At 60.9% G+C, this 26,710-nt stretch overlaps 1 protein-coding gene across 3 annotated transcripts; it reads left to right on the plus strand.

Moving 5' to 3' along the window:
* Nucleotides 1-464: 464 nt before the first annotated feature.
* Nucleotides 465-24,698, plus strand: SYNGR1 (synaptogyrin 1). 3 transcript variants are annotated; one of them, XM_019446940.2, is made up of 4 exons: nt 465-635; nt 17,201-17,438; nt 18,882-19,027; nt 23,263-24,698. In XM_019446940.2, the coding sequence occupies exons 1-4, from the start codon at nt 537-539 to the stop codon at nt 23,416-23,418; spliced, it is 639 nt and encodes a 212-aa protein (XP_019302485.1). In that variant the 5' UTR covers nt 465-536; the 3' UTR covers nt 23,419-24,698. The 3 variants fall into 3 exon arrangements, with proteins under 3 accessions (XP_019302485.1, XP_019302484.1, XP_019302486.1); XM_019446939.2 differs by having other exon boundaries at nt 468-635; nt 23,197-24,698; XM_019446941.2 differs by lacking the exon at nt 23,263-24,698 and adding an exon at nt 20,551-20,854 and having other exon boundaries at nt 468-635.
* Nucleotides 24,699-26,710: the final 2,012 nt, after the last annotated feature.

The raw sequence follows: 26,710 nt of genomic DNA on the forward strand, positions 1-26,710 counted from the left end.
GACACAGGGGCCCACGTGATCTCAGCCTGAAAGCAAGGTGGAAAGGTCCCGGGGGAGGTGGGGGCTGTGCTTTGGAGGGCTCTGAGTCAGGGGTTATCGTGGTCCCCTCCTTCGTTGGCGAAATCTGCATGCGGCCCCTGCCCTCTACGTCGGGGTCAGGCAGCGACAGGAAGGAAACCAATAACGAAGAAGGTTTCGGGAGCTTGAGGCTCGGAGGTGCCGTGGTGGGGGCAGGGCGGGCCGTCCCGTAGTTGCGGCAACCGCCCCTCCCCCCCCCCTCGCCCCGAGCTCCGCAAAGAGGTCACCGCGCTAGCGCCGAGCTCGCCCTCCGCCGGGTCCGCAGCACGCGCGCCCCCGCGAACGAGCGCGCGCGCGCCCCGAGCCCCCGCGCCCCCGCGCCCTCCGCACAGGACGCCCCCTGGCGGGAGCCCTCGGCCACGCAGACCGCGCGAGCAGGGGAGGGGGCGGGGGCGCCGCGCACGCGCAGGGCCGGCGGCGCGCGCCGAGCGGGGGGGCACCGCGCGGGTGCAGCCACGATGGAAGGGGGTGCGTACGGAGCGGGCAAAGCCGGGGGCGCCTTCGACCCCCACACCCTGGTCCGGCAGCCGCACACCATCCTGCGCGTCGTGTCTTGGGTAAGGACGGCTGGGTGGCCCGGCCGCGCGGGGGGTGGGGTGCGGTGGGGGCGCGGGCAAGGGCGGCGCGCCCGGACGGACCCCGACCCCGCGGGACCCCGGGCACGCGTGCCGCAGCCGGCGGAGAGCCTTCCGACCGGGGTGCCGGCGCCCGCCACCCCTTCCTTCCCGGGCCCCGGGCGGGGGGGGGGGGGGGGTCCCAGCGCTGGCGGAGCGGGGGGAGCTCCCGCCCCTGCTGCCGTAGCCCTTGATTCCCGGCGTCCCCATTCGCGTGCGGCCCCCCTTCGCCGTGACCTCCAGGCCGCGGCTGTGCAGCTCGCGGCTCGGGTTGCTCGCGGCCACCCGGGCGGATCAGCGGCCGTGGGGACGAAGCCCGGGTTTCAGGTGGCCGTTGGGGGGGGGGGGGGGGAGAGGTGGATCAGGGCGTGGATCATCTCACGGGGCGCACGCCGCGCCTGCCGTGGACGTTCCAGGAGGACAGGGCCGGAAACCGGGTTTTGTGGCTTAGCCCGGAAGGTGTGGAGCGATGCGTCGGGAGCCGGATACCTAGGTGGCTTGCTCGGGAACTGCCTCTCCTTCGCGGCGTGACCTTGGGCTGGGAACCACCCAAGAAATGTTAGTGGGAAGCGAGGAGTTACATCCCGACGTGGGGAGAGGCAGCTCCTCTCTCATGCCTCAGTTTCCCGGTTTGTAGAGAGGTGGGAGCGGCCACCGTGGGCTCTGATATTTCCTGAATCCGTGACAGCACTTCCCCCCCCCCCCCCCCACGCAAGTACACCTGGATGCTTGTGGGGGGGATTAGGGGAAAGCAGAGGGGATTGTTCTGGATCTCCAGCCTGGCAGGGGTCAGAATTCCCGGGGGGGGGGGGGGGGGGTCCCTGCTCAGACCTGGGGTTGTGGGGGAGGAGGATGGGACAGAGACAGTGAGCACAGAGGGAGGGGTTCATGTGGTCTGGGCAGCACCCCAGGGAAAGAAGCCTGCTGCAGGAGGGGGGGGGGGGGTGCCTGGGGCTCCCTAGGGTTTTTTGGCCATTGCCCAGACACTCTCACTAGAGGGTCTGGCCTCTGCAGGCCTGGGGCCTATTCCTGCGGGCCCACACCAGAAGGTCTTGGGCTTGGGGACGCTGGGCAGGGTCACTGTCAGCCACCCCAAGGGGCTACGTCTGAGGTCAGCTGTGGCCCCAGGGTGCTCAAACTCCCTCACTTCCTGGGTTTCCCGGGCAATATTAGGGTCTGATGGGTGGGACAGCTGGGGTGTTTATCTCTGGCCTCCCAGAGAGAAAGGAAGCTAACTCTTCCCTGTCTAAAAACGTTCAAACCTCCTCCTGGTGCCACAAGAAGCGGGGGCCATGTGTAAACCCCTTTCTTCTCAAGTACCCACCAGCTGGGGAGCTCTTTGAGGGCAGGGAAGCCGCAGTGACGGCACAGGGCCTGGCAGCGGGCCTGGCACCCGGGGACATCCGTAAGGGTTTGTGGTGCCGACTTCATTCATGTATGCCAGTCTCCAACTCCTCAGAGACCCCAACTGGCCCTCGGCAGAGATGGAGCTCTGGGGGGCACCTGCCTGATCAGGTGGGCCAGCTGTATGCCCTGCTCCCCTTTGCCAGACCCTCGGGCCACGGGCCTGGGAGGGTCAAGCCACTGGCTTTGTGAGGGGTGTGGGCGGTTTGCTTGCTTGGGTCACTTCTGCCTGTGATGGCTTCATTTAGCAAAGCTTCACTGAGTCTGCTGGGCCCCTAGGGAAAGTGACATGACTCAGATGCAGCCTTTAGTGTTCGGGGATCCCACAGTCCTACTGGGAAGGGAGCCAGGTGCCACCCCACCCCCCCACCCCCCGCCCCTGGGTAGAGGCCGTGAGTGCCAGGAGAGGGGTCTCCCTGCTGTGGGAATCAAGAGAGGCTTCATGGAGAAGGTGATATCAAATTGGGCCTTGAAGGATAAATGGGGCTTATCTCGGGGTACGGCGAGACAGTCCAAGCAGGAAGGAAAAGTAACGGATGGGGTACCCACTGTGGGCCGGGGTGGACACACGCTTACCCAGCTAGTTCCCCTCCGGCCTGCATCACTTGAGGAAACTGAGGCTCAGGGAGTCCCAAGGTTACTGAGCATGTAAGCGGCAGAGGATTCGAAGCCAAATCTCTGAGTCTCCAAAGCACATTGATTGCTTCTCCTGGAGCCGGAAGAGGTCAGAATCCTGGATTTCAGGTTCGGAAAGGATAATGGTCATCTGGGCCAGCCACCGTCTAATGCCCAAACCTACCCCCCCCCCCCACCTCCTAACTCTGCTCACTACCTTTATGCTAGCAAAGGCAGCTGATAACAGGCTAAGTGACACCTTTAAGAAATGTGTAGTTCTTTTTTTCTCATCCCAAAAGTAATCCCTGCTGACTTTCGGAAAATAAAAACATCACTTATGATGGTTGTACAGCAGAATAAATGTACTGTACTTAATAGCATTGAACCGCACACTTAAAAATGATTAAGACGGTACGTTTTTTCATAATTTTTTAATGTTTATTTATTTTTGAGAGAGAGAGAGAGACACAGAGAGAGCGTGGGCGGGGGAGGGGCAGAGAGAGAGGGAGACACAGAATCGGAAGCAGGCTCCAGGCCCCGAGCCATCAGCACAGAGCCGGACGTGGGGCTCGAACTCACAAACCGTGAGATCGTGACCCGAGCCGAAGTCGAATGCTTAACCAACCGAGCCACCCAGGCGCCCCGAGACGGTACATTTTATGTTGTATTTTACCACAATAAAAACGATCGATGGTGGGGGAGGGGGAGAAATAAAAGAAAAAAAAATAGTGGGGGTGGAAAAAAATCACGTGTGATCCCCTCACTGAGGGAGGACCGGTGCTTCCTTCCAGTCTTTTTCAAAAATGTGTGGTGCTCTGAAAGTGTTTTAACTCATCGATGAGCGCGCAGAAGATGCCGTTGGTGACCTGTCCTTCGCCCTGGCGTCCCCTTGGCATCCTGGGGTCTGGGAGGCATCAGGCTTGGCCTTCAGACGAACGAAGTCCTAGCTCCAGGGCTAGGGTGACCAGTTCATCTTGGTGTGCTGGAACTTTCCCAGCTTCAGCACTGCAAGTTATGTGTCTGGGAGCCTCTGAGTCCCGCACAAACCTAGGTGACTGGTCACTCTAGCCAGGACGACTCCCCTGCCACGTAGACCCCTTCTACAGCCCTGGAGAGGCCCTAGCAACATGTGCACATGGGCTTGTGATTTTTGTAAAAGATCTTTTTCTGAAAGAGGAAACCCCCTCCCCGCACCCCCCCCCCCCAGCCATATCAGCTTCAAGGCCTCTTCAAACCTGGATCTACCCTGGAACCCGAGCCGCGGGGGCAGGAGCAGGACCTCCGACACCACATTTTTGTCTCTTGACGGAGGCTTCCTCAGCTCCTCTCTGCCCCTTGTCCCCTCGCTGGCCCCCAGGCCTGGTGAAGTGACCACTCACGGCAGGAATTGACCGCTTTGGTTAAGGCGGAGAGGGAACCAGCGAGCCCAGCCGATTTGGACCTTTCCTGCCTCGGGTGAGGAGGGGACGGCTGAGCTGGGGCAGTGTCGAGGGTAAGCTCAGAGCCACCTCTGACCCCGCTGGAGGGAGACGGGGGCTGTGCGGGCTGGGAGCCGGGAGAAGGCTGCCTCTGCCCGCTTCCCCGGGCACCGGCCATGCCCACCCCTGTGCCTTGGTCTCCCCATCTGAGTGAGGAGGTTGAGCTGGGTCAGAGGTGCTCCGGGACTGCAGCCTGTCTGTGACACCTTTCCCTATCCCTGGAGCTAGGAGGGGGCAGCCGAGCTCCGGCAGGGAGCGACCTGATTTCCTGTAAAAGACCACCTTCTCCATGGGCTTCACGGTCTCCCTTTTAGAGGGTTGCACTGGCCTGCGGGGAAGGGATATCGGTGCTGGTAGAGGAGAGGGCTGTTGGTGTTTTAATGTTCAGTTTGAGCAAAATAAATGATAAAATGTCTGAAATGGTGGCGTTTTCAGGATTGATTTCTTAAGGGCCTTGAGTGTGACACCCCAGGATTCTGTAAGTAGGGTAGGTGTCGCCGCCCCAAATGACAGAGGTACAGCCTGGACATCTGCAGCGCCCACATTCGGTGCGCTCCCTGTGGCTTCCCTGTCTAGGTTGAAGTGGCCCCAAGAGGGGCTTGAAGGGGTCTTGTTTTTACCAGACCCCCTCAGTCATCCCAGAGAACCCTGAGTGTAAAAGCTGAGCTCGTCCTGCACCAAAATCAGGGAGCTGTGCGTGGGGTAAAAGGGGTCTGGGGTGGAGATAGAGCCTCTGGCCAGCTCTGGCATTCAGTCATTCGTTCCACACATGCCAAGTACCAGCCTGTGTGCCCCATCGGAGACGCTGTCAGTCCAGCGACAAGCACTGTTGGGGAGGCTTGAGATGCTACAAGAAGAAAATCCAATAGGGGTAGCTACCTCTGCCAGGGGAGCATGGAGGACTTCCAGGGGGAGGCGGCTTCTGAGTTGGTTCTGATAAAGAAGCGGGGAGGGGCATTCCAGGTGGAGGGAATAGCGTGTGCAAATATCTGGAAGCATGAGGTCTGAGTGGGCTTTAGAAATAAATGATGGTGAGCTCTCGGGGTCCTGGGTGTGCGAGTGAGTGACATCACACTCTGTGAATGTGCTCCAGAGTGGCAGCCAGGGGGAAGCTCAGAAAAGGTCTTGGATGGCAGATGTACACTCTGGGCTTCATCTGAGGGCTGTGGGCAGCCACAGAGAGGGGTTTGAAACACAGAAGAGCTCCCTGTGGCTGCCATGGGGAAGCGTGACCTTAGAGGGTGCTGGGGACGAATGTCCTGGCAGGAAATGTGTGACCTTGCATGGCCTGTCCTCTCCCAGCACCTGGCACCGCCCTGCCATTTACTCAGGGAGCTACATCCACGGAGGTAGATTACATGCTCCTTTGGCACTTAGCACTAACAGTCTTGGAATCTTCCTTATCTCTTTATCTGCCTGTGGCTGATCTCTTAGGTCTAGGATGGAGTCAGCAGCCAGGAGGTCTTCAGGAGATGCTGGCTGGTGGGTGAGGTCTTCAGGAGATGCTGGCTGGTGCTGGCTGGTGGGTGAGGTCTTCAGGAGACTTTGGCTGGTGGACGAAGTCTTCAGAAGACTTTGGCTGGTGGGCAAGGTCTTCAGGAGATGCTGGCTGGTGGGTGAGGTTTTCAGGAGACGCCGGCTGGCAGGTAAGGTCTTCAGGAGATGCTGGCTGGTGGGTGAGGTCTTCAGGAGATGCTGGCTGGTGGGCAAGGTCTTCAGGAGACTTTGGCTGGTGGACGAAGTCTTCAGAAGACTTTGGCTGGTGGGCGAGGTCTTCAGGAGATGCTGGCTGGTGGGTGAGGTTTTCAGGAGATGCTGGCTGGCAGGTAAGGTCTTCAGGAGATGCTGGCTGGTGGGTGAGGTCTTCAGGAGACTTTGGCTGGTGGATGAGATCTTCAGAAGACCTTTGGCTGGTGGGCGAGGTCTTCAGGAGATGCTGGCTGGTGGGTGAGGTCTCCAGGAGATGCTGGCTGGTGGGTAAGGTCTTCAGGAGACTTTGGCTATTGGGTGAGGTCTTCAGGAGATGCCGGCTGGTGGGCAAGGTCTTCAGGAGATGCTGGCTGGTGGGCGAGGTCTTCAGGAGATGCTGGCTGGTGGGCGAGGTCTTCAGGAGACTTTGGCTGGTGGACGAAGTCTTCAGAAGACTTTGGCTGGTGGGCGAGGTCTTCAGGAGATGCTGGCTGGTAGGTGAGGTCTTCAGGAGATGCTGACTGAGGGGTGAAGTCTTCAGGAGATGCCGGCTGGTAGATTTCTGCTCTGTGTCTTGGGCATTTCCTCGTGTACCGGGGCCGTGCAGGAGCTTGGGGAGCCTGGGAGAGCCGGGGGTTTGGCGTGGGGAGCAGGGTCATCAGAGCAGGACCTTGGAAGATGCTGGCCTCTCCAAGCCTCATCTGTGACATGTGGGGCAGACTCTAAGCTTTGTGAAGACTCATGTTTGAAGGGCCCGCCATATAACCGCTCCCCCTGGGCATTCGTCATCCTGGTCAGGTGGGTGTTGTTTCAGTACTTTAGGTGAGAAGCTGAGGCCCAGAGATGTTAACCGGAGTAGCTGGGGTGACAGCCTACAGCTTCCTGCTTCGGGGAGTTCCCGGCCACATGCAGAGTCCCACAGGACCTGTTCCTGCAGAGCTATGAGGCAGGCCTGAGCCTGGGGAGAAAGAACTAAGGCTGGGGGAGGAGGGGAGGAGAGGAGGAAAAACCAGGAAGACAAGGGAGGAAAGGAAGGGCAGATGGCAGAGCCGGCAAGGGAGCCACGCTTGGCGCCCGGAACCGGAAGAACCAGCTGTCCAGGGGGAGGAGAGGCAGGACAGGGCTTTGGGGAGTGCCTGGGGCCTCGAGGCCTGAAGCCACGTTCTGCGACCCCCTCTGACCCCGACTGGTGGTGTGACTTGAGCAAGATGCCATGTGCTCTGGGCCTCAGTTTCCCCATCTGTCACATGGGAAATGGATAGTCATTTTGGGCTGGTTCCCAACCTTTTCACCTTCAAGGAACCCCACGCTTGCTCCTAGTGGACTCCAGGTTGGGGACTGTTGGACTGGTCCGTCTTTAAAGAAGTGATATCAAGAACCACACCCCCACAATGCTTTTGGGGGGCCCACAGCAGAGGGGCCTGGGCCCCGGGTCCACGTATGTGAGCAGAGTGTCAGGGGCTCCTGGCACGGCAGCTCACGGCCCTGTGTTTCTGGAGAATGCTTCCCTTCCCGGGATGGGACTATGCTCAGCCCCCCTCTGCAGGGGATGAAGGGGACTGTGGGGAAGGGGTGGGTGTTTGGCTGGGACAACCCTAGGCTGCCAGGCCCAGACTGTTTAGAACGCAGTCATCCGGGAACCCCAATGAGCTGGGGCTCTCAGCTCACGGTCCAGGGGGCGGGAGGACGTGACCTGTGTCCCCGAGTCCCTGACCCCGCTCTGAACGTCCCTAATTGTACATTGCGTCGTAACCTGGCCTCCCCCCACGACCCCGCTCCCCTGGCAGCCCTCTTCGGGGGGCTCTTCCTTCCCTCACACCCTCCCTCTGCCGAGCCTGGAGGTGCTCCTGGCTCCTAAGGCCGCTTCCAGACCATTGTCACCCAGCTTTGACTCTCACGCCAGCCCTGGATCTCTTCATCTTAGGCCAGCCCCGGGTCACTCCCCTACTCCTCAAAGGTGCCTGAGATGCTTGCGTCTTAACACCCGCTCTCTCTAGCGCCACCGCCGCCTCCGTTCCTGGTGTCGCAGTGCCCGCTTCCGTGCTCCTGCTCACGCCCTGGCCTCGCCGCCTGCCACGGTCTTCTCCTCGCGCGCCTCGGCCCCTCTCGCCAGGCGCACCCTAGGCCTGGCCGTCCTTCCAGCAGCTGCGTGCTCTCAGGTGGCCACCTCTTCCCCTCTCCTGTCTGTCCTCCTCTCACCTGTCAGTCCCAGCTTCCCTGGGCCTGGGACCTCGGAGCCATTGACCCTCAAGGCTGTGTAGCGCCCTCACCCCATCCTCTCTGGCGCCCCTCCAGCGGGGCTCCCCCCGTGGCCTTACCCACAGCCTCCTGCGCCGGGCACCCACCCTCAGCCGCCTCATGCCCGTGCCTCCCCTGGGCTCTCCGATTCTGTGGCCCGGGCCGGCCTCCCTGCCCACTAGCTCTGCACGCCCACTGGCCTCTCCCTGTCCCTCTCCCCTATCCTCAGTGTCGCCCTCTCCACCTGGCTCTTGCCCACGGTCTTCCCAACGTGCCTTATTTCCATCCCTCACCAAGGTTTCTCCCTCCGTTTCTCACATGCACCCCGCTCAGGCTTTCTCCCCCACCCCTCACCATCTGTGACCCTCTCGTTGCCAAATCCATGGTTGCTTGTCGTTAAACGGCTCTCTCAGCCGAACCTGGCGGGCCGTGAGCGATTTCTCCGTCCTCCCCTCGGACCCGACGGCCGCAGGACACAGACGCTCTGTCGTCTTCTAGTTAGCAGCCACCCCGAGCGCGTGCTGCGTGCCCGCTGTTTGCCGAGGGCTCACAGGCTGGCGGAGGGAAGCGTGGTGGTGACGCCAGTAAAAATGCAGAGGTGAGCGCGCCACCAGCGTGAGGAGACGCTCACCTAGGTCAGGGACGGAAAAGTGGCAGTACGGTTAGTTACGAGAGGGACGGCGTCGGCCAGGCGGAGACGGGGGAAGGAGCTCCGGGCAGGAGGGCCATCGTGGTGAAGGCCGAGAGGTACAGCAGAGCAGCGAAGAGGATGCCACCCCCTCGGGTGTCAGCTGTGGGGGTGCAGACGCTGCGTCTGTTACATCGCTGTTGTATCCCCCAGGGCCAGGCAGCGTGGGGCGTCTTGTGAGGGCTCCACGTGTGGGTGAATGAGGTGGGGGGCACTGCTCTGCCTTCCTCTTCCCACCCCCCACCCCTATTCGGGGTCTCCCACCGCACCTTCAAGGCCCAACGCAGAAATCACCTCCTCCTTGAAGCCTTCCCGGATTCCCCCACCCCCGCCCCCACCAAGCTTGCTGTCTCCTCCTTGCTTCTTTTGTGCTCTATGTGAACGGCCGTGAGAACTGTCAGTGCAGAAGGCGTTTCCCCCTTTGTGCCTTCTTCTCTAGAAAGCGAGGCAGGGCCTGGGACCAGATTCTCTCTCCGAAGACCTCAGGCTCCCACAGAGGGAGAGAGACAGTGAACAACGGCGTCAGTCATGTAGGAGCTGGCAGGGCAGGGGCGGGCATTGAGCTGAGGAAGAGCACACAGACCCGGGTGGTTATCCCTGCCCTTGTGACCGGCTGAGAGACTGCACAGAGCCTCAGTTTCCCCAGCTGCAAAACGAGAGAGAGCAGTGCCTGCCTGCCTGCCTGCCTGCCTGCCAATGGGGCCATTGGGGATAAATGAGGTCCCGCCCCGGAAGGGCCCAGGCAGTGCTCGGTTGGTGTTCATAGCCCTTTTCCAGGGGTGACTCTGTTCCCCCTCCCTCCCTCAGGGAGTTCAGAGGTGGCAGGGCCCGGTGGGGAAGGACCTGGGCTGTAGAAGATTATGGGGTGAGGCCTCTGGATCCTTCGGCCACCAAGCTGCAGCCCTGGGCCAGTCAAGCAGCTTGTTTCTGGGTCTGGGCTTCCCCCTTTCTAACAAGGGTCCCTGCCCCCTGTGGTCACACAGCCACAGGAGGGTGAAGGTGGGAACAGTGTGGCGAGAAGGGGGAGCCTTCAGATCACCCGGCTGAGTCTCAGTACCTTGGGGACAGGGGTCTGCTTGCTCGGAGCCCCTGCCCCAGCAGAGCCCCCTCCCCACCCCCACTGCTGAGAACCCGAGGGACAGCTTGCAGGAAGATTACGGCCTAATCCCCTGCAGGTTACATCCAAGGCGTCGGAACAGGGTGCCCGGGCAGGGGAGCAGAGAAGGGGCCCTGGGAGCCTCCCCACCCCCTGACCCCCGCCTCAGCCCTGCGGCTCCGCACGAGGCCCTTCAGGAAGCAGAGTGGCCGCCTACTGCCCATCATGTGCCCCTGCGTTGGCTTTTGCCATTTTCCTCATATGACCCTGTGGGAGGTCATATGAGGGGTGGGGGGGCCCTTGGCAGCCTGACTCATCCCTCAAAAGCACGGCTCCTTCTTTCCTCACACAGCCTTTCCCTGGGGCCCAGGAGGCGGCGGGATTGAGGACTTTGGTAGGGACACTGACAGGAAGGCAGGTTCAGCTGGAGGTGAGGGAGAGGACTCAGCAGCCCCCCCTTTTAGGGAGTGAGTTCCCCGTGGTCAGAAGTGTGCAAGCAGAGGCCCAAGCCAGGGATGCTGATTCCCATGCCACCTGCACCTCTGCCCACCTCAGGCTTGCTGTTCGTTCCCCTTAAAGCCTTTCCTGACCCTCCCTGTGGGTCCAGCGGGCAGATGTTCACCCAAAAATGAACTAATAACTAGGGACGTTAGCGTATAAAGACGTTATCAAAGAAATACATTGGAACGTATTGTAGAATATCGTAGAATATTGTAGATCTGGGAGTCAGGCCTGGAGGGCTCCTCTGAGTGGTGTTTTCTCTGAGATATGGATGTTGAGAAGGAGCCAGCAGGAGCCAGCCTGGAAGGTCTGGGGAACTCTGGGTATTCCAGGCAGAGGGAAAAGCCAAGTGCAAAGGCCCTGAGGCAGGAATGAGCTTGGGAGGGAGCTAGAGAAGAGTGGGAGAAAGGAGTCTGAGAGGAAGGAGCCCAGGGGTTGCAGCTGGGCGAGGTATCCATCCTGGGGATGGAGATGGGTAGGACGGAGCATGGGAATGACACGTTTAAAGGGATCTTCCCAGGGGCGCCTGGGTGGCTCAGCCGGTTAAGCATCCAACTTCGGCTCAGGTCATGACCTTGCGGTTCATGGGTTTGAGCCCCACATCGGGTTCTGTGCCGACAGCTCAGAGCCTGGAGCCTGCTTCGGATTCTGTGTCTCCCTCTCTCTCTGCCCCTCCCCTGCTCTCTCTCTCTCTCTTCCTCTCAAAAATGAATAAAAACATTAAAAAACAGAATTTAAAGGGACCTCTCCAGCTGCTGTAAAGGGGATGGTGCAGGGGTGGGAGTGAACGCATAGAGACCAGGAGGGAAACTGCTGTCCTCTCCTGGCAAGCGGTGGTAGTGGCCTGGGCCAGCATGGGGGACACGGCGTCATTTGGGTTACTTGGTGCAGGATGAAACAGTAGGGCTAGCCCCGCATTGGATGGCATTTGAGGATGAGCCCGGTTCGGGGTTCGAGCTCCCGGATGGGAGCCAGCGTGCAGACGGATGAGGGGCTCTGGAGGTCACCGGGGGCTGCAGGGGTTGGACGTGAGACCAGCCGCCCAAATAGGGGGGACCTCAGAGCCCACTAGGGGCTCAACCTCGGGAGAGACTCGTAAGAGTTGGGGTGGGTGAGCACCCACTGGCTGCCACTGGAGGAGGTGAGGGGGGCCGGAGAGGAGGCCGTCCCGGGGCAGGTGACGTTGCAGCCTGGAGGTGGGCGGGAGCGGAGACCGTGGAGTGGAGGCTGGTGAGCGAGTCAGCTGGCTGCCTGCGGTGCGGTGCGGGGCTCGGGAACACGGAGGGTGAGACGGACGGTGCCCTTCTTAGCTGGCAGGGCTCCGGGGCTCCGCTCTCTGCAGCTTGTCTGGGTGGAAACCCAGTATGTGCCTAAAGGTGTTCGAAGCCAGCCTCTGGGGAGTTCCCGGCAAATAGCAGCGACCTCTGCCCCTCACGCTGGTTTGGCCCAGCTCTCCCGGGAGCCCGGGGCAGCCCGTTGCCCGCCAGTGGCCTAGGCGCGGCCTGCCAGCTCTGTGTGCGGATGTGGGCCCGGCCCCTCCTGCACAGTGGGGTGGTGACACAGCTCGGGACGGCAGGTGTCCCTCCTGGAACTCACGCTCATTCTAGGGTTTGGGACCTGGAATTCACTCCTGGGGAGGCAGCTGAAGGTAGGGATTTGACTTACCTCCTGGAGTGGGGCTGGAGGCGGGCAGGTCTGGGCTAGAGCCCGGTGCCCTGCTTACCCGCTATGGGCCAGCCTGTTACGGGCCAGCCAGAGGCCAGGCTTCCCTCTCTGTGAAATGGGCTAAGTGAGCCTGATTTGTGGGCATGTTTTTACCTTTATCTTTTCCTTAGAGGTTTTGGTGAGGATTCACTGAGATGTTTTCCGTCAGGCGCTCCCAGTCGATGCAGGGCCCCTGCAGAGGCTGTGGGTTAGCTCAGGTCTCTTGGGAGCGACAGACCCATAAATGAGTGTGTGCAGGGTCAGGGTGGGGGAGTGACTGGGAAGGAGGGGGAGTGACTGAGAAAGAGTTTGATCCTATTTGAAAGATGGAAGAGTGGGGAAGGGCATTCTGGGCGGGCGGAACAGCGGGTGCACAGTTATGACACAGCCTACATCCGTGCCAACCCCGACGTCTGGGATGGCTGAGCAGAGTGGGGGCGGGGTGTGACACTTCTGGGGTCTCCACTTCTGTGTCTCTGAACCAGTACCCCAAGATCCTGAGAGTCTGAGACACCTTCCGATGTGTTTTTCTGAGTTTGACATAGCTGTGCTCCAGCTGCCATCTGGAATCCCTTTTTTTTTTTTTTTTTTTTTAAATCCATTTTTAAAAAGACCCAGGATTGGATTATAAAGGTGGTGAAAAAACAGCCTTGGTCCATTTACATTGGTGCCTTCCCCCCCCCCCCCCCCCCCCCCCCCGCTTTCTATAGCATTTTCTTTAGTTCGAGGAAAAGGGATTGTTTTTCCTGTGCCTTCCAGTGACCAGCGGCCTCTGTGGAGCCTCCCCTGAGGCCACCCTGTCCTGTTTCCAGGCCGCTGGTTCTGCCACCACAGACCCGTCTCCAGTCCCTCCAGCAGGTCCGCCTGTTAGGTAGAGTTTGGCCACAGCAGCGTAGAATTTCATTCTGGTTTAATTTCCGGTTCTCGGCTCCGTGCGCTCCCTGCTGCAGATCCGGCCTTACCGCCTGCCTGACACAGAGCCCTGGCTTTGGGCTCGGAGGGACTTGGGCTTGAGTCTGTATCCCCCCCCACCCCCCCAAGCCAGCTGCGGCCCCCGGGCCGGTGCCCGCACACGGCTGGAAAATGAAAACAAGGACGTGGCCCGCGTGCAGTGAGGAGCAGGTGTTTCAGTCCCCCAGTAGGTCCTGAGGGAGCCCCCCTTCCTCCCACCGCGGGATGTGAGCTCCGAGGCCCATCCCTGCTCCTGGGGGGCTCGGTCCCACGTGGGTGGAGAGACGGCAGCTAAGTGGAGTCGCGAACCCCGGGCTTACAGGGTCCCGGAGGGAGTTCGGGGACCCCGAGGGACTAGTTGTGTCTCCTTGGCAACGCTTCTCCATCTGTAGAGTCTCAGGCCCGGTCCAGGTGAGCGTCCCTGCCCTGGCCCGGCTGTGCAGCCTGCGGGGAACGTGGCGTGCACACCTGTTCCCGGGGGTCGCGGAACCCAGCCCCCCGCGCCCCGCCCTTCGCTCTTCCTTCTCATCCCCACGGCAGACGTGTCGGCAGATCCCGGTGGCTTTACCTTCCGCATTCAGCAGCCACCCCGTCCCACTGCCACCACTGCCCACGCCAGCCCAGCCCCTCCTCCCTCCCCCCCGGGCGCTGCTTAGCCCCCCAGCGGGTCTCCCTGCTTTCACCTTGGCCTTACGCTCCTCTCTCCGCGGCGCCCAGGGTGGCCCTTTTCAGACCTAAGTCAGATCAAGTGAGATTAAGCCCGAAGTGGCTCCTGAGCTCACCCTGCCCTTCATGGCTTTGGGGGTCAGGCCCTGCCTGCCTCGTGGCAGCTTGCCCCGCCGCCACCGGTCGCGACCTGTGCTCGTAGAAACCACGTTCAGAGAAGAAACCGTGCAACCGGCCGGGGCGTGGGAAGGTGGGGAAGCAGTGATCAGGCATCGGAGGGAGGTGAGGCCCAGGAGGGGTGGGCGAGCCATACAGCAAGGGACTGGACCACCAGCCCTCGGAAGCTCGGATTGTGTCTGGAAGGCCGTGGGGGAACCGTTTCAGGGAGCTTCGTGCTGCAGGGCGGGGATGGTGAGCCACAGATCCGGTCACCCCCCTGTGGTCACACCCTCCTCACGGTGTTCCACCCACCTGGCCTTCCCCCCCCCCCCCCCCCCCCCCCCCCCCCCGTCTCTCCCACTCTCCCTCCCGCCGCATCTCGTGAACCTCCAGCCCTACTCCTCCGTCGCTGCTCCAGCCAGGCTTTTCTCCCACCTCCCGCCTTTGCCCTTTCTGTTCTGCCTGCAACACGCTTCCCCCCATCTTGGCAGGGCTGGCTTCTCACTCAGCTCAGTTCAAAAATCACTGCCTCGGCTCCCTTCCCTGACCGCCGCTGCCCCCCTCCCGGCACGGCCACCGCCTGCCGTTGCTTCGTTATCCCTTCTGCTTGTTTAGCATCACTCCGGCGTTTTCTGGGTGCCGGCTCCGCGTCGCCTGCAGGCCCTTCCGTGCATGGCCTCGTCCGTTCCTCACGACACGCCAGTGGTTCAGGGTGCTGCGGTGGCAGGGCTTTACAGATGAGGGGACCGAGGCTCCGAGAAGCCACTCGCCCAAGGTGACTTCGACCTCGAGGAATGCCTGACCGCGGAGCGCCCTGTGTGCCAGAGCCATGGGATGGACAGGAGGACCGCAGCGGGCACTGAGCTCCTCTCTCTGTGCTGCTCCGGGGCCCCGCCGGTTCCTTGGAGGCTGTTTTGATCTTGTTCCTCACCCTCCTGGGGACACACTGTCTCCAGCACGTGCCTCCTGGCCTCTTCAGGGACTCCTGCTTCTGTCCCCCAAGAGGGCCCCATCTTAATGGTTCCTCCTCTGCTGTCCCCAAAGCCCCAACTTCCTCCCGCCCGCTTCCCCTCCCACCTCCTGCTGGCCTGCTTTTGGAAGGGGGTCTACCCTTGATCCCACCCCTGGCGGAGCATGTCTGCCAGGAAGTGCTGCTCAGGAGGGCCTTCCTGGTGCTCGTCCCGCTTTTCCTCGGGCCTCTGGAGAAGGGAGTTAACCGTGGCTCAGCCCCTGGTGTACCTGCTCTGCTCAGGGTGCCTGCGTGTCATTCTGTCAGGAGCCCTGGAGGGAAGGTCACTTTTTGCAGAGTTCCAATCGGAGACTCAGAGAGGTTAAGTCATTTGCCTGAGGCCACACAGCATAAGAAGCAGGCCTCGGATTTGACTTCAGCAACCCTGTGTGACCCCTTAGGGTCTGGAGTGCCCCCTCTAATCGAGTAGCTTGTCCATTCTGCTGGATTGGGGACGTTGGGTGACATCTGGGGCTGGGCCTCGGATTCCCGACCTGGCAGTTCCTTGGTAGGAACCTGGGACTTGTCTTGGAGCACAGGTCCCAGGGGGCTCTGTGAATGGCAGTCCCGGAGTTGTGCCGTGCGCCACTCAAGCAGCTGGCCATGAGAGAGCCTGCCTTCATCTCCTGTGGCTGCCTTGCTTGTCAGGACTCTGTCAGTAGCCCCGGAGTTCCTTAGACAATCGCTGTGAAGTCAGGACTTCCTGCCTCTCCCCTCCTGGGCCCCGGAGCGCCACACTTGGCACTCACTCACACTACTGGCCCCCCGAGTGTCTGGAAAGACCACACCTCCGTCCGGGCCCACCCCCTGAGGCCGAGCGTCAGCCTAGTCAGGTGAGAGACAGCACAGGGCTGAGGATCAGGACGCCCGGGTCCCCGTTCAGCCCGGAGTGCTGACAACAGTGCCACCTGTGCTTTCTGTGCCTCAGTTTTCCTGCGCTGCTAACTGGGAGCAGCACGAGTTGCCCTGTGCACCTCCTGGGGTGACCGCGAAGATGTGGAACCTGTGACGGGGCCGGGCTGAGAGCCAGCACGCCGGCCCGGGTCTGGACCGTGGCTGTGCGCACATTCTCGAATTTGGACAGGCAAACGCGTGGCTCACGGGCTGCCGTGGCCACCGCTGTGCCCACGGCTGAACGAGGACACAGCCCCACAGCCTTGTCTTTAATTGTAGAAAAATTCGCATGCCGCGCGATTAACCATTTTAAAGCGCGCGTTTCCGTGGCATTGATGTTGCGCAACTGTCACCTCTGTCTGGTTTCAAAACGTTCATCATCGGTAAGAACGCTCCGTGCTTCTTAAGTAACCGCTCTCCGTCCTCCCCTCCCCCAGCCCCGGGGCACCTCTCGCCTGCTTCTTGTCTCTGTTTTGTCTGTTAGGGCTTTTGTCCTGGGGGTTGACTTCCGTGTTTGGCTTCCCTCACCTCTTTTTCCACCTCTTTTAAGGTTCATCCAGCTGCAGCGGTGTCGTTTTTTTTTTTTTTTTTCTTGTTTTTAATTTGTGTGTTTGTTTATGGCTGACAAACCATAAAAAGCCACATGGGCCCCTCCAGAGGGCAGCTCAAACCAAGGCAGCCTCTTCCTTCGGAGCCAGCAAGTAAGAGGCGGCAAGCGAGGGTGAGCGAGGTGGAAGCCAGCGTCCTTGCAACCTCCTCGCAGAGATGTTATCTGTCGCTCTCTGCACAGATTCCGTTGGAAGTGAATCACAAGGCCCAGCCGCCACGCAGGGGGAAGGAGGTTGCACAAGGGCGTGAATGCCAGGAGGTGGGGTGGTGGGGGGCCATCTCGGCTGGCCGTCTATCCAAGTGAAATAAACCTGGCAAAGGGGCTGCCGGTGGGGGTGGGCATGGGCCAGCGTCTAGAGGAGTCAGCCTAGGGGGGCTGGGGGTGGGAGCTTGGCAGGTTCACCTCCCAGAAGGGCATGTCCCCACTCATTCTGGGAGGTCAGGTCCAATTCTAGAGGAATCTTGGTGTCAGGGCCCAGGAAGACCTCCCAGGACCTGGACGGTGGGTTGGTAGGGCCAAATCTGTGGTCAGAGGGTCATTCCTGCCTGAGGCGGAGGAAGGAAGGGGTTGTCCCCCCCTGCGCTGTGTGACCCGAAGCAAGTTGCCCTCCCTCTCGGGGCCTCCCCTCTGAAATGCCTGTTTCGCACGAGCCTTGTGGCTGTCGGGGGTGAAGAGGGCTCCCCGGGGCAGGGGTAGGCCGCGGGCCGAGGCGGGTAGCCTCCCCTTCTCCGGGCCTGGTGCTGGGCGGGGGGCCGGCCTGGATCTCATGCCTGGCCCCCCCCCCCCCCCCGCCCCTCCCCCCACAGGTGTTCTCCATTGTGGTGTTCGGCTCCATCGTGAACGAGGGCTACCTCAACAACAACTCAGGCGGCGAGAAGTTCTGCATCTACAACCGCAACCCCAACGCCTGCAGCTATGGGGTGGCCGTGGGCGTGCTCGCCTTCCTCACCTGCCTGCTGTACCTGGCCCTGGATGTGTACTTCCCACAGATCAGCAGCGTGAAGGACCGCAAGAAAGCCGTCCTGTCCGACATCGGTGTCTCAGGTGAGCCCCCCGCCCAGTGGGCATCCCTCCCCCCCCAGCACAACAGAGCCGGCAGGGGGCCGTCCCGGCCGTGGGCCCGTTAATCCTCGCGCGCACCGAGGAGGCAGCCGTCCCCCATCGCCCATTTTCCAGATGAGGAAGCTGAGGTGCGGGCGGGTGAGGGGACAGACTTGGGGGTCACGTGGCTGGCAACAGGGAGTGGTGGGACCAGGGCCGGGCCTGAGGCCCCGGAACAGCCCACAGCTCCGTGGCGGGGAGGGGACACAGCTTCCCTTCTCTCTGAAGCCTCCCCTGTGCCACCCCCCGTGAGAGCCTCGTAAGGCAGGACCGACCGCCTGGCACACAGTCTGGGCCCGGGGAGGGTCAGGACCTGACGTGACCTGCTGCCCTCGTCCTCCAGAAACAGCCTTTGGCAGAGCTGACCCGACCTCTGACCCCACGAGTTCTGAAGTCTGTTCACTGGGTGCTTGGGTTGAGAGGCCGTGAAGCTTTGCCTGTGGCCTCGGCTCTCTGGCTGAGACCTCCCCCCATTACTGGGCCTGGGATCCTCAGGGTGAGGCTGGCTGACTGGAAGCAGTGAGACCGGTCCCATAGACTTGAAGGATAGAATGAAATTAATGGTTCTCAAGCTGTGGTCCACGGCACCCCAGGGTTCCCCAGCAGTGCCTGTGGGAGATGTTGGTCTCTAGCTACCCCAGCCCTTTGGCACACACACGCTTTGTCTGAGCCGCTCTGGTCCTCTCTGGGTAGACCCTGGGGACCCACAGAAGACCTCGTTGCCACAAGGCTCCCACTGCTAAGCTCCCCGGGCCTCGGTTTCCCAAGAGGACCCTCGCTCACCTGGCTCGGGCCTCGTGAGGCTGGGCCTCGTGAGGCTGCGAGCACAAGAGAAGGCAACGCTCAGACCTGCCCAGCTAAGCTGCCCCCCCTGCCCAGCCTCCTCCTCATCCTCTCTCTGCCCGATTTTCTGGGAGGCTATCGTTGGCCAGGGGGTCGGATCAGTGCTCCTCCCAGACTGCTGCAGGGGCAGACTACGTCCCGGGGCGGGGATTCAGCTGAGAAATCTGTGTTTGGCTAAGGCAACAGAAATGCGCACCTAGGCCAACTGACTTTTCTCTCTGTCTCTCCCTCCTCCCCTCCCCTCCCCTCCCCTCGCTGCCCCTGGCTCTCCCTGCCTCTGCTCCTGGCCTTGCCATCTGCGTGGCCCGGCTCCTTTCTGTGGTCTCCCTCCTGCTCTGTGTCTGACTGACCTCCCTGTTCTCGCCTCACCTTCCCTGTGCTCCCCTCTCTGTGCCCCCTGCCCCCACCTCTCCCTATGGGGGTGGGGGTGGGGCGTGGGAGACGTGCTCCCAAACCCCTCCCTGTTGCTCGTTTTCCCCATTTCCTCCCCACTCGCCCTCTCCTGTGCGCGGCCCCTGTGCCTGGCCCTCGTGGACACCCCAGCCTTCTGGGCCTTCCTCTGGTTCGTGGGCTTCTGCTTCCTGGCCAACCAGTGGCAGGTGTCCAAGCCCAAAGACAACCCGATGAATGAAGGGACAGATGCGGCTCGGGCCGCCATCACCTTCTCCTTCTTCTCCATCTTCACGTGGGTGAGTACACGGCCCACCCAGCCCACAGTCGCCCGCCCCAGCCAGGCTCCCGAGCGGGCGGCCTTTCAGCCTAGCCGGGGCCTGCATCCTGCTTCCTGGAGCCTGTACGTGCCCCTGCTTCTCTCCTCAGCAGTCACACGGGCTGCTTCCCGGGAAGGAGGCTGTTGCCATCGCCAGCAAGGTCACACAGTGGTGCTAGACCCTCGCTTTGGCACAGAGCAACCTTCCAGTGGTCATGAACGCCCCTCCCAAGCACTCTGGTAGTCGGGTTGTGGGCGTTTACCCTAACCTTTTGCAGACCCAAGTGGAGGTCTGGACAGAAAGATAAGGCTTTGCAGTTCTGAGGCTGGTTAGGAGCCCGGGCCTAGGTGTCGGGAGACCTGGGCCACTTCTTGGGGCTGCCTCTAGGTTTCCGGCCCATTATCTTCCCATCTCTAAAAATCAGGAGTTTGGATTTGGGGGGGCGGGGTGTCACAAACTCAGATATCCGTGTGGTAGGCAGCACGTGAGAAGGCGTGAGTGGGCCGGGCGGCAGGTGCATGCCCCCAAAGGGACACCCTTGATCCCTGTTCCAAAGCAGGAATAGGGACCCACACAGCCCAGGTCTTCCCATTTTTCCAGAGAAGCCAGAAATCTGAATTTCTGTGTGAAACCTGATCGTTACGTGTTAGCAATTTATTCAAGTTAGAAAAAAAAAAAATACCGTGTGGGTCAAAGAAAGCGTGTCTCTGGGCCCACAAACGGCACCCATTGGCAGGCTCTGGACCTACACCTCCAGCACCCACGGGCATGACAGCAGGGCTGGGCCCTCTTTCCCACTGGGGTCAGGTCCCCTCGGTGTATTTCTTCTCTCCTCACCTCCCTCCTGTGATATCGGGGTCACATGGGCTCCAGGCCCCCATCTCAAGGGTTCTCCTTTCCCCTGCGTGCAGCCCCCTTCCCCTCCAGGCCCTAGAGCAGCCCTGGGCCCAGCCTTCTGCAAGGAGACCCTGGGACTAAATACAAGCAGCCCTAGCCCTTCCTGCGAAGCCTGCTGCAGCCAGGCCTCCTTGTCCCTCTGCCCTTCTGGGCTTGTCCTGGAGTGACTTCCTGCTCTTTTTGAGGGCCCCTGAATATCCATTTTCTCTTGGGGCCCCTGTCCCAATACAATATTGGGAGCCAGGGTTTGGAGGAGAACACCTGTGGTTCAGGCCCCGGCACGCCAGCGGTGGTCACACCCGCCCTCCGTGTCCTCAGGGCTGGGCAGGAAGAACCAAGTGACCCCAGGGGATCTCAGACCACAGAAGATGCCCCATGTATGGGAACCACACAGCCCACCCGGTGCTACAGGGAGATGTTTGGACCAGTGAGCCCTGAGATGGGGGTGGAGTTCACAGAGGAGGAGGAGTGATTGGGCGTCAGGACTTCCGGGGGCAGATCCGAAAGCCTGACGGACAGGTGCCCACTGAGGCCGGCTTCCCTGCTGGCACTTCTGCCTTTCCCAGCTCTTCCCCACCGTCCTCACCCCTGCTCTCTCCCGGCAGAGCCTGACCGCAGCCCTGGCCGTGCGGAGATTCAAGGACCTTACCTTCCAGGAGGAATACAGCACACTGTTTCCCGCCTCGGCACAGCCATAGGCCTGCGTGTTTCCCGAGGCGGGGAGCGCCCTGTATCATGCCCAGTGGCAAGGTTATGGGGACAGCCTTCTGCCGGAAATGGCCAGGATGCCAGGGCACGCAGGGCAGTGGGTGGCTGGCTTGAGGGGCCAGTTAAGACTCGCCACTTACGCATTCATTGCCTCCTTTCTTTTTCCAAATGTCCATTCATTCAGTAAACATTTATTGAGCAGCTGTTTTGTGCCTAGTGATGGATCAGACGGGGTCCCTGGCCCCAGGGGCCCACAGGCTGGGGAGGGGAAGACAAATTGAAATCTCCCCCAGACAGACGGCCACGGGCTATCAGAGGGTTGGCGTTGGCTCTCTATACTGGTATACTGATCTGTGGACACGGTGCGAGAGCCTGTTCCTTGCTGCAGCACGAAGGCTGACCTTACAGTTCCCATGGAGCCTGGGTGCAAACAGAGGCCTGGCCGAGGACATCAGAGGACTCCTGGTCCGGCCCTGCTCTCACATGCTGTGTGACCCTGGGCAAACCCCTGCACCTCTCTGAGCCTCAGTTCACTACCCAGTGGACCAACCTCTCAGGGCTGTTGTGTGGATGAAACAAAGGCTGGCACGGAGCTTGGCACAGAGATGCTCAATAAATGTAGGCTCTTCCGTTCATTCGTTCCTTCCTCCATTCTCTCCAGGGAGTCAGAGACCCCTCCATAATCTCTACTTTGGGGGCGATTCTCGTGTGGTGAGCCCTCGTTCTTCCAAAAGACTTTGACCTCCAGTTCTACAGTTTGGGGGCCTTTAGCTGCCTGGGCGGGAACCACCAATCTCTCCACTCTCCAGGAGTTGAGGGGGTATCAGAGCAAACAGGCCCCCAGAGCAAAGCACAAAGAGAGTGAGCTTCCCAACGCTAGAGGCATACCAGTGCACACGGCTTGCTGCGTGGTGGAGATCCTAGAGAGTACACCTGCTCTGAAGAAGCAGGGCCAGGTGGGCCACCAGGTCCCTGGGCTCCGAGCAGAACTCCCAGCCTCCCCTCTGCACCTGAGTCCAGCAGGGTCCCATGCACCACCCCCCACCCCCATACTCTTGTGTTGTGGCCTCTTGAATTAGGGAGGCCTAATTCCCTCAGCTCAACTCCTTCGGGCCTGGTCTGCCTTTCTCAGGCTCCTGCACTGCTTTAAACAGTATTCAGGAAGGGCTGCCCCTCAGAGCCTTTACCAATGACACAAATCAAAAGTCAGTGGCTAGTCATTGGGCTTCTGGAACTTTCTAGAATAAAATGCCAAGCACACTTCCCCCCCGCCCCCCCCCGCCTCTCACCAGATGGCCCTTTCAGGTTCCTGGTTGGTTTATTCCCTTGTGAGGGGGCTGATCCATGGGAAGGAGATGGGGAGGGCCCTGGCCTGGGAAGGAGCAGGACCTCTGGGTTCAGGTCTGGGTTCTGGCACTGACTCTGCCGTGAGGTCTCCCTTCACTAAGCCTCAGTCCTCCCAGCCCAGAAATGGGTGTGTAGAGCATTAGCATCTTTCCGTCACAGGAAGATTACCTGCTAGAAAGATCTTTGAGGAAGGCTTTCAATGTAAACCTAAAAAGTATGTTTTAAATTCATTCCCTAGCTGGGGGTGGTCAATGTCATTGTCCTTAATAACAACGTAATAGCTTTTACTGAAAAAGAATTTCCCACCTTTGTGCGTATGCTGTAGACAAGTCTTTCCCAACTAGGTCCCGTGAGAAGAGGGCTTCATTGGTCCGGTAAGGTTGGCAAAGGTCGCCTGCCAGAGTTTTCCCCTCGGGGATCCCAGTAGACGTCAGTCAAGGCCCTAACAAGTCCCGTGGCCCTGAAACTTCTTCTACTCTGTTGAACTCAGCTTCCCAAACTTGTTTGACCAAATGTTTTAGTTATAATTAGGTTCAGCAGCAAATGAACTTGTAAATAGCAGTGGTTTAAATGAAGTCCAAGTCTGAGAAGACAGTCCGGGACTGGCCTCGTGGCTCCAGAAGTCTCCAGTGACCCAGGCCCCTTCCGTCCCTACAATTAGCTCATGGACCTCGTGGTCCTGCGTGGCTGCGAGAGCTCTAGCCCCACATCTGCCCTCCGGGTGTCAGGTCAACGGGTGGGACAGCTAGTGTGCTGGCCAGAACTTAGTTACATGGTTTCACCTCGCCGCAAGAGAGGTGCGGTGGCTTTTAGGGGGTTTTCCAGCACACCAAGAAACTTTTTCCCCTCTCCACGTAACACCCCCGAGAACACAGTTTGAGGAGGATGTTGTGGCCTTGGGGCCACCTTAACACTCCACAGTGGAAAGTTTTTGGTGACCCATAGTGACCCAAAGACCTTCTGAAGGTCTTTCTGGCTGGATGGACAGTGTGGTTCTGGGTCTCTTGAGGGCTGGCTACAAGGACAGACTTCTGCCCCTCAGTCAGGCTTGGTCTCATCTTTGGGGCTTCGAGGATATTTAGCCCTCTGTTGCCTGTGTCCTGTGAACTAACTGCCACTAACCCAGCGTTCTTGTCTGTCTCTCCTCTAACCATCCCCTCCCGCCTGTCCTCGTCCCCGCCGGCCCCCGTCCCCAGGCGGGCCAGGCCATGCTGGCCTTCCAGCGGTATCAGATTGGCGCCGACTCGGCCCTCTTCTCCCAGGACTACATGGACCCCAGCCAGGACTCCAGCATGCCTTACGCCCCCTACGTGGAGCCCAGCACCGGGCCAGACCCCACCGGCATGGGTGGTACCTACCAGCAACCGGCCAACGCCTTTGACGCCGAGCCCCAGGGCTACCAGTCGCAGGGCTACTGAGCTGCAGTGACCGCCTGCCCCTCGCCTGTCCCTGCCCCGGTCCCAGCCGCCCCTGCCCTCCCCGCCCCCCCACCGCCCACCGCCCACGCCCAGACCCCCGCGCCCTCCCAGGCTGCCCTGCCCAGCACCTCGTTCCACCGACGTCCAGGGCAGCTCGGGGTGGGATGGGGCAGTAAGGTGTTGGGGGTGCATCTACACGTGTGCAAGTCTGTCCGGCGGGGGCTGGGGGTGTTCGCGATCATCCGTTGTGTCGTCGAGTGTTCATTGAGTGCCTGCTGTGTGTCAGGTGTGTGCTTGGCACCGGTGGTGAAAGAGAAACGGTCCCGGAAAGGAGGAAGACGAGGGACGGAGGAGGCCCCGTGGGTACCGGAGGTGGGAGCGGTGCGAGAGGTAGACCCGGATGATGCCGGGAAAGTTTGGCCCCAGGGTGGGTGTGAATGCCTGCAGGACACTGGGAGTTGTCGCCTGCCAGAGTGACGGCAGCCCTACTGTGGGTGTTGGGGCCGTCTCCATTTCGTGGCTGAGGAAACCGAGGCCTGGAAGAGTCAAGGTCACTTGCCCAGGGTCACTCGGCAGCCAGTGAGAGTTGGCTCCAAGCCCAGGCCACCTGACTGCGGAGCACCTGCTGTCCCCTGTCCTCCCTGCCTTCCCCATCCCCGAGCCTGGGGCTCCACCTCTCAGTGCTATCGTCACACTCTGGGAGGCCTTGGGGACCTCAGCCCGTGAGATACCCTGATTCTGCTGCAAGCCGGGGGCCTGTTCTGCCCGGCTGGCTGCTCCCGAAGTGGGACAGCCCTGTCTCTAGGCCCCTCTCCCCACATCCCCACCAACCCCTGCCCTGGTCTCCTGTCAGGGTGGGAGGGCCCGGGGGGCTTGCCTCACTCGCCTGTTTCACCCATGTACTGCTCCATGCCGTGCGTGCCCCACCGGGAGCTCCGGTGGCCTCCCAAAGGACTGACCGCCCAGGGCCGGGTGGGCGAGGAGGCCCAAGGTCACAGCGAGTAAGTGGCAGAGCCGGGCTTACTGCCCGGGGTTCTTGGTCCCAGCCACTCAGCAGGCGCCCCGATTCCCTGCCCTCGTGACCTCCCAGGAAACGGAACTGATCTGGAACACTGTGTCATCTTTCCCTCGGCCAGGGTTAGCCAGGGGGGCTCAGGGGCCGGAACTGCCAAGGACCCAGAGGGTCCTTCCACTGGCCTTCCAAAAGGCCTGATGAGAGGACAATGTGGGAGTCAGAGTAGAGACAGCAGGGACCCTGGGCCCAGCAAAGCCAGCCATTGAGCTGCTGCCATGGGACAGACGGCTCCCGAGATGAATGCTGAAAGCCCCTTGGTGCATGGCAGGCTGGCGGGGAGGAGGCCTGGGCTGTAGTGGAGATGGTAAGCAGGCGACTCCAAAGGCACAAGGAGGATTGGGAGCAGAGAGAGACTCTTGCACAAGTGGGCTCTTCGCTGAGCCTTGAGGGGCGGGGAGGCCTTACAGGATGGAGGTGTGGGGGGGCATGGGGCCCAGCGTCCACTGGCCAGTGCCTCGGGGAGCAGGGCAAGGGGACTGTGGCTCGGCACCGTGCTGGATGTCCCCGCCACCGGCACCCCGTTCCCCCACCAGAATCCTCAGAGGCAGGTGACACTCACTCCCGCAGACTCCGCTGTTACACCAGGGATTCAGAAGGCATGCAAGCCGGTCGTCCAGAGATGGGCCCCAAACCCGCCGCTACCCAGGGTCCCCCAGAGGGCAGTGTGCTATATGAGAGCTTGTGAAGGGGTGAGGCTCCCCGAGGAGGGGCAGGAGCAGCACCGCAGAGGGAGAGAGAGGGAATTTCCCAGGTAGAGAAGTGGCACCGCTGTCCCCGCTTAACCGCAGAGGAAACAGAGGCTCAGAGTGTGAATGAGTTAGCGGCGGAGCATGCATCTGAACCCCAGCCTGTCCAAGCCCTCCCCAGGGGGCAGCAGTGACAGCAGAGAACCCCAGGCAGCTGAGCAGCAGCTCAGGGTTGCTGACTCCGGGTTTTCCACATCTGGCGGAGGGACTCTGTCCATGGTACCCCCGCTCCCGGTGGCCCGAGTGGGGACGGGATGAGGTTGCGGTATCTGCCAGGCCGAGCGGTGGAACCTGTTACCAGACCAGGTTTACGAAGCAGGTAAGGGTGCGGGTGGTCGTGGGTGTGCTTCTGGCAAAGTGAAGTCCTGTGCCGGTGCGGGAGGCTGTGAGAGGCCCTTCCCTTCGCCCACTCCCCACCAAGCACCTCCCCTGCCGATGGACACAGGGGGACCCCAGGGCGCTGTCCGTCTGTTCTCCCTGGGCACCAACTAGCTCCTCATGATGCTAGGAACCACTTAAGCTTCATCCAACCCCTGGGTGTTCCTCATAGACTCTCCCTGCCACCCTAGACTGGGAAAGTTTACAGGACGCCTGCCAGGAGTGAGGGGCACCGAATCCTATCACTTTGCATTCCTCCCTTGACCTGGGGTACAGACTTGGAGTACAGCCCAGATGTGATCCCACCATCAGGCTGGCTCTTGACAGGGACCAGCCAGTGGTGGAGGGAGAGAGGGCGGAGGGTGGGATTTGGCTGAGACCCAAGGCTCCTGACTCCCCTTTTGGGAGGTTGGTAGCGACGTCCTGCTTCTTCCCCTGGCCGAGGACAGCCCCCCAGGGCCCCCAAGGTGTATTCACAAGCCAGTGGTGTACTCTTGCCTCCCTCTGCCTCTCCCCCCGCACCCCCTGCTCCCACCAAGCACAAGAGAGGGCTCAGGAAAGCTGGGTTCCGCGTAAGTTTAGAGCTGCAAGGACCCTTAGAGATAGTAGAGTCAGCCGGGAAGACAGTGACTTGTGCAAGGTCACACACAGAGGCAGAGGTTTGGGATCCAGGTCTCTTGCCTCCAAGTTAACACTCATCCTGCGCGGTCAAAACCCGTCTGCCTGGGGGTGGCTTCTGGTACCTGGGGGTGTAACCATTGGTCTAACTCCCCAGGGACTGGCATCCGCTCCCTACTCCAACCTTCCCTGGTGAGTTTTGATCTTCAAAGACTCTTGGGGGTCCCAGGCTTCCCCCATGTAACCAAGAGCCCCCACTTGTTACCCCTTGAGGGCCCCCCAACCTTGACCCCAGACCCCTTTGATTGTCTAAGGAGCAGGAAGAGGGACCACCCTTCCAAAGAGTTTGTAGGAGGATGGGCTGGTGCAGTCGCTTCCAAGCGCTGCCCCTCGATGTGACACTCCCCCTCCCCTGGTGCCCACAGCCCTCGTCTGGGTGTCCCGGCCCTCCCGCAGCGTAACTGCCTGTGTATAG

The sequence above is a fragment of the Panthera pardus genome, unplaced genomic scaffold (assembly GCF_024362965.1).
Source record: "Panthera pardus isolate Hobbes unplaced genomic scaffold, ASM2436296v1 HiC_scaffold_6, whole genome shotgun sequence".
Classification (NCBI taxonomy): Eukaryota; Metazoa; Chordata; class Mammalia; order Carnivora; family Felidae; genus Panthera; species Panthera pardus.

What these genes read in the sequence shown, in the direction of transcription:
- SYNGR1 (XM_019446939.2), top strand. Translation starts at nt 537, where the DNA reads ATGGAAGGGGGTGCGTACGGAGCGGGCAAAGCCGGGGGCGCCTTCGAC. An exon ending in GTCCGACATCGGTGTCTCAG is followed by an intron (nt 17,439 to 18,881) that starts GTGAGCCCCCCG and finishes TGGACACCCCAG; the next exon opens with CCTTCTGGGCCTTCCTCTGG. An exon ending in TCTTCTCCATCTTCACGTGG is followed by an intron (nt 19,028 to 23,196) that starts GTGAGTACACGG and finishes CCCCGTCCCCAG; the next exon opens with GCGGGCCAGGCCATGCTGGC.